General features: G+C 47.3%; 1 protein-coding gene and 1 long non-coding RNA gene across 2 annotated transcripts in view; one reads left to right on the top strand and one right to left on the bottom strand.

Moving 5' to 3' along the window:
• Window positions 1-224: 224 nt before the first annotated feature.
• Window positions 225-2716, bottom strand: LOC140618363 (uncharacterized). The gene is made up of 3 exons (XR_012018518.1): window positions 2520-2716; window positions 2058-2391; window positions 225-408 (listed from the first exon to the last, which is right to left on the bottom strand). It is a non-coding gene; the product is annotated as an uncharacterized lncRNA (long non-coding RNA).
• A 42-nt stretch (window positions 2717-2758) lies between these two features.
• ZSCAN2 (zinc finger and SCAN domain containing 2) overlaps window positions 2759-14255 on the top strand; it is a 40328-nt gene continuing 28831 nt past the window's right edge. The window contains 2 exon segments of the mRNA XM_072800692.1: window positions 2759-2911; window positions 5326-5835. Of these exon segments, the coding sequence (XP_072656793.1) occupies window positions 5433-5835 (403 nt within the window). The 5' untranslated portion in view covers window positions 2759-2911; window positions 5326-5432.

Consider the following 14255-nt stretch of genomic DNA (forward strand, 5'->3'; position numbering starts at 1 on the left):
ATGTGGTCACTTTAGGCCAATAAATTAGTATGCTGCTGAGGAGGTAATACTCCACAGCTGAAGCTCACCTTGCATCTTTACACTTGGACTGATTAAAGGGATTCATTAGTGAAAAACAAGTGAAACTGAAATAATCTTTGGAATGGTGCAGAGAACTTTCTAAGAATGACACAAAACTCAGAAGCTATAAAAAGACAAGACAGACAACATAAACATTTTTTTTTTTTTAATTTATGATAGTCACAGAGAGAGAGAAAGAGGCAGAGACATAGGCAGAGGGAGAAGCAGGCTCCATGCACCGGGAGCCCGATGTGGGATTTGATCCCAGGTCTCCAGGATCGCGCCTTGGGCCAACGACAGGCGTCAAACCGCTACGCCACCCAGGGATCCCCAACATAAACATTTGTGCTAAAAAAAAACAGAAAGAGAAAATCCAGCAAACTGAGAAATAGCAACTTCTGTGACAAAGAAACCATTTTCTTTCTTACAAAAAAAAAAAAAAGATTTTATTTATTTATTCATGAGAGACACAGAGAGAGAGAGAGAGGCAGAGACACAGGCAGAGGGAGAAGCAGGCTCCATGCAGGGAGCTGGATGCGGGACACAATCCTGGGATCTCGAGACCAGGACCTGAGCAGAAGGTAGGCACTCAATCGCTGAGCCACCCAGGCACCACTCCCCCCCCCCCCATTTTCTTAATACACTAAGAACTCTTGCAAATAACTTTGATTAAAACATGAAAAGAGGGTATTATGCTGAGTGAAATAAGTCAATCGGAGAAGGACAAACATTATATGGTCTCATTCATTTGGGGAATATGAATAATAGTGAAAGGGAAAAGAAGGGAAGGGTTAGAGAAGAAATGGGTAGGAAATATCAGAAAGGGAGACAGAACATGAAGACTCCTAACTCTGGGAAACGAACGAGGGGTGGTGGAAAGGGAGGAGGGTGGGGGGTGGGGGTGAATGGGTGACGGGCACTGAGGGGGGCATTTGATGGGATGAGCACTGGGTGTTATTCTGTATGTTGGCAAATTGAACACCAATAAAAAATAAATTTATTATTAAAAAAAAAACATGAAAGGAGGGACGCCTGGGTGGCTCAGCAGTTTAGTGCCTGCCTTCAGCCCAGGACGTGATCCTGGAGTCCCGGGATCAAGTCCCACATAGGGGTCTCTGCATGGAGCCTGCTTCTTCCTCTGCCTGTGTCTCTGCCTCTCTCTTTCTCTGTGTCTCTCATGAATAAATAAATAAAATCTTTAAAAAAAAAACATGAAAAGAGGAATGCATGGGTGGCTCAGCGGTTGAGCATCTGCCTTTGGCTCAGGGCGTGATCCTGGGGTCCTGGGATCCAGTCCTGTATCGGGGCTCCCTACATGGAGCCTGCTTCTCCCTCTGCCTGTGTCTCTGCCTCTTTCTCTGTATCTCATGAACAAATAAATAAATTCTTAAAAAAAAAAACATGAAAAGAAGTATAAGAATGAAATCTTGTCATCTGCAACAACATGGATGGAGCCAGGGGGTATTATGCTAATCGAAGTTAAGTCCATCAGAGAAAAGCTTATGATCTTACTTAAACGTGGAGTTTAAGAAACAAAACAAAAAGAAAAGACAAATCAAAAGCAGACTCTTAGCTAGAGAGAACCAACTGCGGTTATCAGGGGGGAGGTGAGTAGGAAGGTGGGTGAAGTCGCTGATGAGCACTGGGTGTGGTATGGAAGTGTTAATCACTATATTGTACACCTCAAACATAACACCGTATGTAAACCATACTGGACCAAAAGAAAACAAATCAACCAACAAAGACATAGGAAGATACGAACAATCAGTTCACAGAAAAGGAGATTAAAATCACCCATTTCTCAGATACTCATAAAATTTTCATGAATATGAAATGTAATATAAATTAAAAATTAAAACAACAAATGCAGTCGTTTGCTTGCGCGCCTCCGATGATTGTTGTGCATGAACATTCACAGTTTTTCTATCTCAGACCACCAAGAGCGTGTTTCTCTTCATCCTCAGATCTTCCCCTTAGGTTTCCAGAGGGGTTCTCACCTGTTGTCAGACAGGGTTGGGGCAGCTGCTTCTTCGAGGGCACCAACCTCGGGAAGGACAGAGGCGGGTCTCCCACTCTCGCCTCCCAGTCCTGGGAACCAGGACTCACCCGGAGACGTGGAACAGGTGTGCTGGGAGCGGCGTCCGCGCCCAGGGAGGCGCGCATGGGGCAGGCTCCAAGAAGACCAGGGGGACGAAAGAATGGGAGTTCTTTCGAGACAGAAGAGGCGAGACTGGGCTCGTCTCCAGCAGCAGGACCGCCTCCAGCAGCAGGAACACCACGTCAGGAAACAAAGGGGTGTACCAGGGACAGGTGCAAGCGAGGACCTGCAGGCTGGGGGGGTGGGGGGGTAGGGAGGGGCTTGCCGGGCTCGTGCAGCGGGGTGGGAGCCCCCCCCCACTCAACTTTCACTTTCCGTAGGCAAATACACGGAGACCTCAGGGAAGTGAAATGACCCGTACCAGGTCATAGCTGCAGCCATCCCTGGGGTCCTAAGGGTCAGTCAGTGGATTTCCCCGCTGCCCGCGCTGCCGCACCGCGGGGGCTCTCAGCTCCCAGCCGGGCTTCCAGCCCGCGGGCCGGGCCACCGCTTTGGACTACAACTCCCAGGATCCCCTCGGTCCGGCCTCCCCCGCCCCGCGCCGGGCTGGGGGCCGGATTCACCAATAGGAGAGCAGGGTTTCCAGGGGGCGTTCTCTGCGGCCAATGAGCGCGGCGGGGGGCGGGCTTCTCCCGTCCATTGTTCTCGGTGCCCCTCGGGCTTGAGCCGCGGTGATCCGGAGGGGCCGGGCCGTGCCCAGGGGCGCTTTTGCGCGCGGAGTGGCTGTGGAAGCCCGACCGGGTGTCCCGAGAGGTGAGCTTGGAGACTCGGGCCTGGAGCGGCGCGGGCCGGGGGTTGGGAGTAGCCCGCGGCTAGAGACTAACGGGCCTGGAGCCAGTGCGGGCAGCCCTGCTGGGGGAGGGGCGTCGGGGGAGCTGTCCGCGCCCGCGGGCGGGGGCCCCCTGCTTGACGCGCCGGGTCCGCTCAGGGAACGCGCTCAGACGCTGCTTTCGGGCGGTGAGCTCCCTGCACCCCAGCCGGGGCTGCGGGGTGGGGACTGGTAGCTCGCTGGACGGCGTCCCGCGCAGCTCCTCGTTTTACAGATGGGGAAACTGAGCTCCCGAGGGGGCGTGTCTTGCCCCAGGTCAGCGAATGAGCGGAGCGCGAGCAAATTTCCGGGGCTCGCCGCAGGGCCTCCCCTACCTGGGCATCTTCTGGCCCTTTGGTAAATAGACAGGAGAGCTTCGGTGTTCCCACTAGCTTTGCTTTCTTCTTTTTATTTTCCCTTCCCTGTCTCTCCCCCCTACCCCCATTTATTAAAGGGGGGGGGGTATCTGAGTCTTTAGGATGTGGTAGTGATTTTATAAAAATAAATTTTCATTGCTTTTATAGCCTTGATTTTATTTTATTTTTTGAAAAAGATTTTATTTATTCATGAGAGACAGGCAGAGACATAGGCAGAGGGAGAAGCAGGCTCCTTGTGGGGAGCGTGAAGTGGGACTCGATCCCAGTACCCTGAGATCACAATCTGAGCCAAAGGCAGACGCTCAACTACTGAGCCACCAAAGCGTCCCTATAGTCTTGATTTTAAATAGTAGTTTAAAGGCTGCCAACATTTTGTAGAATTCACGTCCAAGTTTTGTTTTTCCTTGTGTGTAAATTTTTAAACGGATTTGGGATCATACTGTGCCTGGTGTTTTTATAAAGATTATCTCAGATTACTAATGGTTAACAATGCTTGTCAGGATAATTTTAAAAAATATTTGAAACTACATGTGGCAGAATGCATAGATGTTAAATTTCATAGGTATGCTTTGTGCAGCCATCATCAAATCAAGATATAGAACATTTCTAGCACCCCAAAGGCTTCTTTGAGCCCCTACTCAGTCAGTATCCGGCACCCAGAGGTAGCCATTATTAAATCAGCATAGTTTTTTTCTTAAAGATTTTTATTTATTTATTCATGAGAGACAGAGAGGCAGAGACATAGAGGGAGAAGCGGGGTTCTCATAGGGAGCCCGATATGGGATTTGATCCCATATCCCTCAGCATGGTTTTAAATACATTTTACTGTATGGATGTGCCATCATTCATTAACCATTCATTCCTCTGCTGCTGGATTTTTTAAATGCCAATTTTTTTTTTTTTTTTTTTTTGCAATTGGAAACAATGCTATGGTTTCGTTTCTTTGCAAATAAATTTTCCTTTACAAAGATGTTTTTTTTTTTTTTTTTTTTTTTTAAGATTTTGTTTATTGGGATCCCTGTGTGGTGCAGCGGTTTAGTGCCTGCCTTTGGCCCAGGGCGCGATCCTGGAGACCCAGGATCGAATCCCACGTCAGGCTCCCGGTTCATGGAGCCTGCTTCTCCCTCTGCCTGTGTCTCTGCCTCTCTCTCTCTCTCTCTCTCTCTCTCTGTGACTATCATAAAATTAAAAAAAAAATTAAAAAAAAAGGATGATGAATATAAAAAAAAAAAAAGATTTTGTTTATTCATGAAAGACACAGAGAGGCAGAGACATTGGCAGAGGGAGAAGCAGGCTCCGTGCAAAGAGCCTGAGGCAGGGAGCCTGATGTGGGACTCGATCCCAGGACCCTGGGATCATGACCTGAGCCAAAGGCAGACACTCAACCACTGAGCCACCCAGGTGCCACAAAGATGGTTATTTTTAAAGATAAATTCCTGAAGGGGCCAAGGCTGCATTGAAGAATGTGAATATTTTAAAACTTCATACTCATGTGGTAAGTATGCAGTTTAGATACTGCCTTCCTTCCAGTGAGGCTCAAAGTATCTTGACATCTGATCCTTGCTAATCCTGAAGATATCCCCATAAGATAAGAAGGATAGGTGTTATTATCTGTACCTATTAGATGGTCACTGAGCTTAAGGGACTGAGTTGTGTGTTAGATCAAGGTCACTTATTCTACAGCAAGTCTGAACTGATTTAGGACAGAATAACTCAGTCTTGGGTTCTTAGGAGGGCTTTGAATTTCTGATACCATTCTTTTGGGAAGAAAAGTGCTGTATTTTTTGTACTTGTAATTCTTCTTAACTTCTTTTAATAGAAAGAGGTTTTCAGGAATAAGCCATTTTTCCTTTAAGAGGGACAGGAAACTTCTGTTGATTTGCAGATGTAAGAATCACTTGGTGGCCTGACCTGGGCTGCTGTGAGTTAGATCATTGTGGGGCAGTCTGCTTATTGATGTGGTTCTCTTTCTTATTTCCCAGTCACGTTACTTGTTGACATTTGAGGAGAGAGGTGTCTTCTCAGTGAGTCTGGCCTAGAAGACTGAAGTTCAAGGCTAGAAGCCTGGGTGGTTGCCCCAGGAAGGTGAATGATGGCTGCAGAGGGGCCTAGAGTAACCACTCCCCTGAGCCCCATGGTCCAAGTGCCTCAGGAGGAAGACGAACAGGAGGAGGTCACCACCATGATCCTGGAGGATGATTCTTGGGTGCAGGAAGCTGTACTGCAGGAGGATGGCCCTGAATCGGAGCCCTTTCCCCAGAGTGCTGGCAAGGGTAGCCCCCATGGGGAGGCAGCTGGAGGGCCGCAGGGTGCCCTTGGCCGCCTTCGAGAGCTCTGTCGGCGCTGGCTGAGGCCCGAAGTGCACACTAAGGAACAGATGCTGACTGTGCTACCAAGGGAAATTCAGGCCTGGCTGCAGGAGCATCGTCCCGAAAGCAGTGAGGAGGCTGTAGCCCTGGTGGAAGACTTGACCCAGACCCTTCGGGACGGTGGTAAGATGCTGGACCTCATGGGGAGTGGGTGGGAGCATCCCCCCAAAGTGGAGTAGTGTGGTGTGTGTGGAAGAGGAGAAGGTGGTATCCAGGACGGAGCTGAGGACAGCCCATCCTCCTGCTGCTGGCAACGAGGACATTGTCACTTTAAGTTTTTTTATTTAGTTTTTATTTTATTTAAAAATTTTATTTATTCATGAGAGACGCAGAGAGAGGCAGAGAGACAGGCAGAGGGAGAAGCAGGCTCCCTGCAGGGAGCCCGATGTGGGACTCGATCCCAGGACCCTGGGATCACACCTTGAGCTGAAGGTGGACTCTCAACTGCTGAGCCACCCAGGTATCCCAACATTGTCACCTGTTAATGTCCTTGTGTGCAGTTCTAGTTCCAGAATTTCGGTATAGGAAAGGCTTACAGGACTATTCTTGGAGCTATATTTGTGTAATAAACATAGTGTTTACTTCTGTGTTTATTTGGAGTGGTTGGAAAGCCGATGGAGGTTATAGGGAGGGGGACTGAAGACTATAAACCACCCCTTGGCACCTTCTGTTGTGCAACCAACATCTAAATATTTGAAGTTCCAGCAATTACAAGAACCAGATAATCCTATTTTTAAAGAGTGATTATTCTTATGAAACAAGTCAATGACGAGTAAACTGGCTAGTAACTAGGAACTAGCTATGGTATAAAGTCATCCTAGGCCCTTTTTTATTTTTTGTTTCTGTTTTTTTTTTAGATTTCATTTATTCATGAGAGACCCACAGAGAGAGGCAGATACACAGGTAGAGGGAGAAGCAGGCTCCCTGCAGGGAGCCCAATGTGGGACTCAATCCCAGGCCCATGATCCCAGGATCATGCCTGAGCCAAGGCAGATGCTCAACCGCTAAGCCATCCAGGCATCCCTCATCCTGGGCTCTTTTTTTTTTTTTTTTTTTAAGATTTTATTTACCCATGAGACACACACACACATGAGAGAGAGAGAGAGAGAGAGAGAGGCAGAGACACAGGCAGAGGGAGAAGCAGGCTTCACGCAGGGAGCCTGACATGGGACTGGATCCCAGGTCTCCAGGATCACGCCCTGGACTGATGGCGGTGCTAAACTGCTGAGCCACCTGGGCTGCACTCCTAGGCTCTTAAAAGAATAATTTCAGGGACGCCTGGGTGGCTCAGCGGTTAAGTGCCTGCCTTCACCTCAGGGCATGATCCTGGAGTCCCGGGATCGAGTCCCACATCAGGCTCCCTGTATGGAGTCTGCTTCTCCCTCTGCCTGTGTCTCTGCCTCTCTCTCTCTCTCTGTCTCTCATGAATAAATAAATAAAATCTTTAAATAAATAAATAATAATTTCAAACTTGAGCTCTTTGCAAGCTTGTCACCGTGTTACTAATACATTCTGGGATCCAGGCATGCCATTTAGCTACTCTGTCTCCATTATGGTCTTCAGCTGGAGACTTCACTCCTTCGATTACCAGATGTTTCCTTCACATCTGCCCGGGTCCCTAGGGCTGCTTCAGGACCCATGGATGATGGCTGCCTTGGCACTGATGAGAACCATAGAAGCTCAGAGAAAGGAGAGGAGAGGGTAGGAGAGGTCAGAGAGAATGTGGAGCTTGAGCAGGAGGTTGTAGGCTGGAGTGGGATTTGGAAAAGTGCAGGGCAACAGGGAGGGTGTGGCAGCTGGGAAGAAAGTGAGGGGTGGCATGAAGCTCATTGGTTCAGGTGACACTAAGGGAGCCTGGCTGCTTGGGAGTAAAGTGTGTTTTTAGGAAGGGGTAGGATGTAGAGTTTGGGGGAAGGGTGGGTGGGGGCTTGGACTGAATGTCATTGGCCTCAGCAGGTTCTTGAACTAGAGCCCAAGGGGAATGGGAGGAAGTGGAATTTGGCAACAGGATATAGGTTTGATTTGAGTAGGGAGAGGCCAGCGGCAGGAGAACAGGCAGGAAGCCGCCCAGACATTAGGCGTGCAGGCATAGGGGTCAGGCCGTGGCGGGGATAGCAGAAGGAGAGGACACTGGACACATGTAAGGAGAACCAGTAGTAACACTAGCTAGCATTTACAGATCCCTTTCTGGTCCTGGCCTTGTGCCTAGCATCCACTATGCAAAAGTGATGGACACTTTACCATCTTGGGAGGTGAGTGACGTTATCATCACCAGAGAAGTTAAGTGACTCCCTGAAGATCATGCAGTTCATAGGAGGCCCAACCAGGATTTGAACCCATGGGTCTGAGAACCTGGCCCATGTTCTCAAGCATTTTATCACATCTGTGGTGCAAAGTATAGTCCCTAGTGGGGTGTTAGAAAGAGGAGATGCAGACGAGGAGTAAGACAAAGGTGGCTTATTCAAAGGTGTCCAGTGTGGAAGATTCAGAAGAAAAGAGTGGAAAAGAGGTGGTTTGGGAGCAGAGGTTGTGAGCAAGCCCAGGGACTTGAGAGGTAGGAGGAAGCCTGGCTTTTGGAAAAGGGACTGACCTTGTGAGCCCAGCCCTACCCTGGACTCCTCACATGTCCCTCTCACTAGCAGTCCCGGGAGGGGAGTGGGGCTGTCACTCTACAGATGAGGAAATGGAAATTCAGCAAGGTCAAGCCCTTACTCAAGGTCACACACTAGATAGTAAGAGGTGGAGTCGGGATTCAAACTCCAGTCTGTTTGCTTCAACGTGTGTTTGGCAGGTTTTATTTGAAAAAAAAAAAAAAAAACCTGGTTTTCTTTGGCCCTGAAAAATAACTTTTGACTTTACTCTTCCTATTAAAACCCCCAAATCCCTTATCCTGTCCTAAAAACTTAGTTCATTTGCCTCCTGATGGATGTGAGAAGCTTGTAATGATCTTTAGGATCTTTAGTCAGATACTGTGGAGAGGCCAGAGGGGTTGAGGGCTGAGGAGTGATCTCTGAAGTGGTTGTATCTTTTTATTTATTTATTTTTTAAGATTAGTTTATTTTAGAGAGAGAGCATGAGAGTAAGCATGAATCTGGGGAGGAGCATAAGGAGAGGGAGTGAGAGTCTGCTCAAGCAGACTCCCAACTGAGCGTGGAGCCCGTGAAGCTCAGTCTCACAATCTGTGAGATCATGACCTGAGCTGAAACCAAGAGTCACGTGCTTAACCAACTGAGCTGCCCAGGCACCACTAGGGTTGTGGATTAATAGGGAAGTAGTGAAGCGGAGGGTCAGGTCTGAGCAGGTGCCGCTGATGTGGTGACAGGTACCCACTGTGACAGCCTTCCCCACCTGGCTTTGCTGTGGGGGTTTTGTGCCTTTTAACACTCCCAGAATGTCCAAGATGGGCTCGTCAGTCCTCTGACTTCAACCCTTGAGATCAGCTTTATTGGTCTCCATTCATTTAGCAAAGCCTCCTGACCTTCCCCGTGATGACTCAGAGGAACTCGTGTGCTTGTCTTCATCCCCTCAAACATTTGTTCAACATAAGACAACTTGACCTCTATTCTGTTCATCCACCTTGGGACCTCTGGACAAACTTTTATTCAGCAGTGGACATTTTAATCCCTGTTTGGACAGTGGTTATTTAATATTTGACTAATGGGCACCTCTAGATACTCACATTGAAAGGTTCTTATGATTCCAGTGAAGATGGGATCTGTGCTACTAGTTTAAGTGGTAAAACTCATCCCTCCTTGTGACTATTTCCCAAGGACGTTTCCATCCCCACGTGCAGTCATCATTCAGAATCTTGTTGTTTCTGCTCTGAACTCTTAAAGCAGTCTGGCCTCTCCCTTACCTGGTGCCCCTGTTCTACTCCTACCTGAACGGTCGGGCACGCTCCCGCATAAAAGTCTGCATGAGTTCCCCAATGTCTCCAGATCAAGTGTGTACTCCTTATTCTGCTCAAAAATGGGGCCTTGTGTGGTCTGGCCTGGACCTGCCCCACAGTGGCCCTTCATCCTCCTACCATTGCCCTGGCTCCATTCAGACTAGACCTTGCTGCTCCTTAAATGTAGCCTATGCTTTCTAGCATCCATCTGTGTGCCTGAATTGAGTTGGAAATCTGATCACCTTTTCCAGAAGCAATTTCCCCCAGTGCTTTGGATTCTCCATGTCCTTTACCTTTTGGTTATGTACCACCTTGTTTTCTATTTATATGAATAGTTGTCTTATTTCTTCTAGGAACCTTTAAAATCTCAGAAGGCATGGAACCTGTTTTCTTCTCTTCTCTCCTTTTCTTTTCTTTTCTTTTCTTTTCTTTTCTTTTCTTTTCTTTTCTTTTCTTTCCCTTTCTTTCTTCTCTCACAGCACTGTACACAGTGGGAACTCAGTAAGTGTGTCTGGCACAAATGAATGAATTTTCCCGCCCACCAGCAGGTGTGGAGAGGCTCCCCTGCTCCATCCATGAAGGAGGCAGATAGATGGCTTCCTCATTCCAGGCTTCTCTGCCTGGAATGGCTTAAGAAAGCCATGCTAAGCTTTGGTTTTAAAACAAAATGGGGTCAAGCCCACACTTAGCAGAAGGCAGCTGGGACACTCCAAATCTGGACAGAGGGGAGAGGCAAGGCTGCAGACCTGGGGGGATGCTCAGGCCAGTGGGCAGCCCAGACAGCTTAGTCCAGCAAAAGAGCACTTACTCTTAGCCTCTGGCATTTTCATCCTTGGAAGTACCATATGAATCCTTTGTTCAGCAAACACAGTGAATACTATCATGTTTATGCTACTAATAAAGATATTTTTAAGTTTAAAAATTCTTTTTAGTAATCTCTACCCACACCATGGGGCTCGAACTCACAACCCTGAGATGGAGAATCAGTCACATGCTTTTCTGACTGAGCTAGCCAGGCGCTCCAAAGATATTTTTAAACAGAGAGAACATGTTTTTGAGGACCAAGTTTTGTGCTATTCCATTTCTCAAACAACAAAGGCTCAAAGGCATCCTTCCTGCCTGGCCCAACTATAAACTAGAAGGTGGCCTTTTTCACCTGATATTATCCATCCAAACTGCAGGAATCATGCGGGAGACCAATAGCATTTACTTGCATGGGACAAGCTTTGACTTTGGAAACCTTGGGGATGGTGAATCCACACCCCCAGGGAGGACATTTGCCTGACAGTCTTTTGTGCCAGGGAGCTGGCCATGGATGTGCACATCAGTGAATAGATGACAGAGAAAATGAACTGGCAAAGGGCCAGAATTGCAAGCCTCAGTAGGATTTCCGTGGTCCTGTGGAGTTCATCTCTCCAACGAGGAGGGTTTTCGGTTGAAGTGAGATTGGCCCCTGGCGGCTGTGTTTTCAGCCTGTGTTTTACAGACCCATTGAAAGACCATTTGTGAAAATCACAGGGTATCTCTCTCACTTGTTATAAAGTCCCAGCATAAAACCCAGAACACCTCCCTTTTGTCTTTTTTTCGGGTGATTTGGTGAACGACAACCTAGATTTGTCCAGGGTACTCCTGAAGATGAAATATTTGTCCTTGTAAGTCATCAGAATGTCTCAAAGTTCAATAGTGGGTGGACAAACCATGCCTCTCAGATTCCTATCTGTAAGCAGCCTGGAGTCTGGGGCCGGAAATCATTTCTCAATTTGCATGGCCCGGTTTTTGGTTCAGAAACTACAATCTCTGTAGAAGTGAGATAGCTTGACCCAGGCCTGTTGTCTAAGTACTCTACCCAGGGCTCATCCACCTGTGAGAAGTAAGCAGAAAGGTAACCTACAGCCTGCAAATCAGGGACTCATGCCACGGTGGCCTTCCCCAGATGCCACACACCAGAGTTGGTTCAACATGCAGAGGAAATGTTCCTCTCCTGACACACAGATTTTATCTCACAGAAGCTCCATCACCCGAAAAAGAAACTGTTGATGTCACAGGGGAGCAAAGGGGAAATTTGGGGGCTCAAAATGGATGAATCCTGGTATATCAATCCTCTGACCATCAGTACAGCATGTGCTCTCCAAACCAGCAGCATCAGCATCATCTGCAAATGTATTTGAAATGAACTTCCTGGGCTGTCCCATCCCAGACCTATTGAACCAGAAACTCAGGGTGGCGCCCAGCACCTCATGGTTTAACAAGCCGTCCAAGTGATCCTGACTTAAGCTCCAGTTAGCAAGCCACTGTGCTAGACCTCTGGTTCTCCAACTCAGCCACATGTTGGAATCACTTGGGGCCCCACTTCCAGGGATTCTGATTTTCTGATTTCATTGGCTTGGGGTGCAGCCCAGGCAGGGAGGTTTTGAAAGCTCCCACATTGTCCTAAGCTGCAGCAGTTTCAAAACCACTGCTTAGAGCCTTACTCTCAGTGTGGTCCATGGACCAACAATACTGGTGTCACCTGGGGCTTATTAGAAAGGCATGCTCAGGGATCCCTGGGTGGCGCAGCGGTTTGGCGCCTGCCTTTGGCCCAGGGCGTGATCCTGGAGACCCGGGATCGAATCCCACATCGGGCTCCCGGTGCATGGAGCCTGCTTCTCCCTCTGCCTGTGTCTCTGCCTCTCTCTCTCTCTCTCTCTCTCTCTCTCTCTGTGTGACTATAATAAATAAATAAAAAAAAATAGAAAGGCATGCTCAGTCTCACCTAATCCAAGTGAAGTAGAATCTGCATTTAACAAGCTCTCCAGGTGATTCGTCTGCATTTTGAAGTTTGAGAAGCTCTCCTCTAGCCTACAGAGGAATGGAGGTTATCCACTTCAAACCTACTGTTGTTCAACAGTCAAGCCCAAGAACCACGGCTTACCTCTCCAGGCATCTTTAGCATTTCCTGGCTTTTGGTGAACACAGGCAACAGGTCACCTATTCTGAGTTTGGTGCCCCAGCCAAATGCTCCCTTCATAACAACAAAGAGCAAATACATAGATTTTTCTTAACAGGACCAGGAATGGAGAGTATTGGTGGGTTGTAAAGGTGTTTGTCTTTTTTAAAGTTATGATTCTCAGCTTCAAAACAAAAATCGCTTTTAATTCACTTAAATATTTGAAACACATACCATTCAGAGCTCTTTAGATGTAACATATAACTCTAAAATGTTTGGCAATCATTCATTTAAACAGATAACAGAGCTCATTGCCCGTTTTGTCAATGGTTAATCTTTCAGGCAGCCAGAGTGGAGGTGGACCAGTGCTCCCAGTCACTCAGGCACCAGCAGGCTCCTGCCAGGCTTGCCAGGGCAGTACTCTGACGGGGAGAGCCCAACTCGGCGAGAAGCTATGTTAGAAACATCCCTGCATTTTAGGGCAGTGGCTCTGACCATGGTGTTGAGGTCCTAATCAGGTGGGAAGGGCTTTGCCAAAATTTTTGGAGCCTAACCCAGACTAGAGCATTAAAGTCTATGACTGGTTCATTTTTCTAAATAAATTACAGTAAAATCAGGTTTATCTCCCTGTTGATACCAATTTTCCTCACCCTCATCGTGATCTGTTTTCCAGTGTGAGAGAAAGCAGAAGTGTCTTGTCCAGGAAGGGGGACATGCACAGCCCCAGGAGCAGCAGTGGGGAGGTGCTGCACATCTGAGTGTAGAGCCTCTGTCTAGGGCCGGAGAATCCAAGAACTATTGCTTTATTCTGAGCCTTGACTGCGGCTTTTGTTTACTAACCAGAAAAGGCAGAAAGAGGGCCCATGGCCATGCAGCAACCATTCAGTGGATAGTATTTGGACAGTGGTCTCACCGTTCTGAAAAAACTAACACTGGATCCTTAGTTCATAACTTACACAGTAATAGATTTCTGTCTTACAGGTGACACAAAAATAAATTTTAGATGGATTATAGATCTCTATAAAAGACTGGAATAATGTAGGAGAATATTTTTATCATCTTTTGGTGAACAACCTCTTATACAAGACAGCCATCTTCAAAGCTGGACGGGACTCAGGAAAACAAAAAGACATTTGTATAAAAACAGTACCATGAACAGAGTTAAAAGACAATATACCAACTGGAAGGCAATTTTTGCAACGAAGTCTGCAGTACAGCAGATAAGAGTCAAAGACTCTTGATCTAGGGGTGCCTGAGTGGCTCAACTACTTGAGCATCCAGCTCTTGACTTTGGCTTGGGTCATGATCTCAGGGTCCTGGGATTGAGCCCTGCGTCGGGCTCCCTGCTCAGTGGGGAGTCTGCTTCTGCCCCTCCCTCTGCTTCCTGCTCCTGCTCGTGCATGTGCACACACATTCTCTCTCTCTAAAATAAGTAAATCTTAAAAAAACAACAAAAAGAACAAAAAGCTCTTGATCTGTAAGAGCTGCTGTAATCCATAGAAAAGTCAGTGCAGTGGAATGAAAGGTCAGAGATATGAGTAGGCAATTTAGAAATGAAGAAAAGTAAATTATAACTTTATGAAACCATATGTTCAGCTTTGATTGGGGAAGTACTCATTACAACAAGATATTATTCTTTTCCCTATTGTACCATCAGAAGTTTAATAACGTTTCTGAGAATTCTCTGCCTTGCTGAGCATTTATTTAATCTTCTAAACTAATTTCAGA

Source organism: Canis lupus, chromosome 2, assembly GCF_048164855.1.
Source record: "Canis lupus baileyi chromosome 2, mCanLup2.hap1, whole genome shotgun sequence".
NCBI lineage: Eukaryota > Metazoa > Chordata > Mammalia > Carnivora > Canidae > Canis > Canis lupus.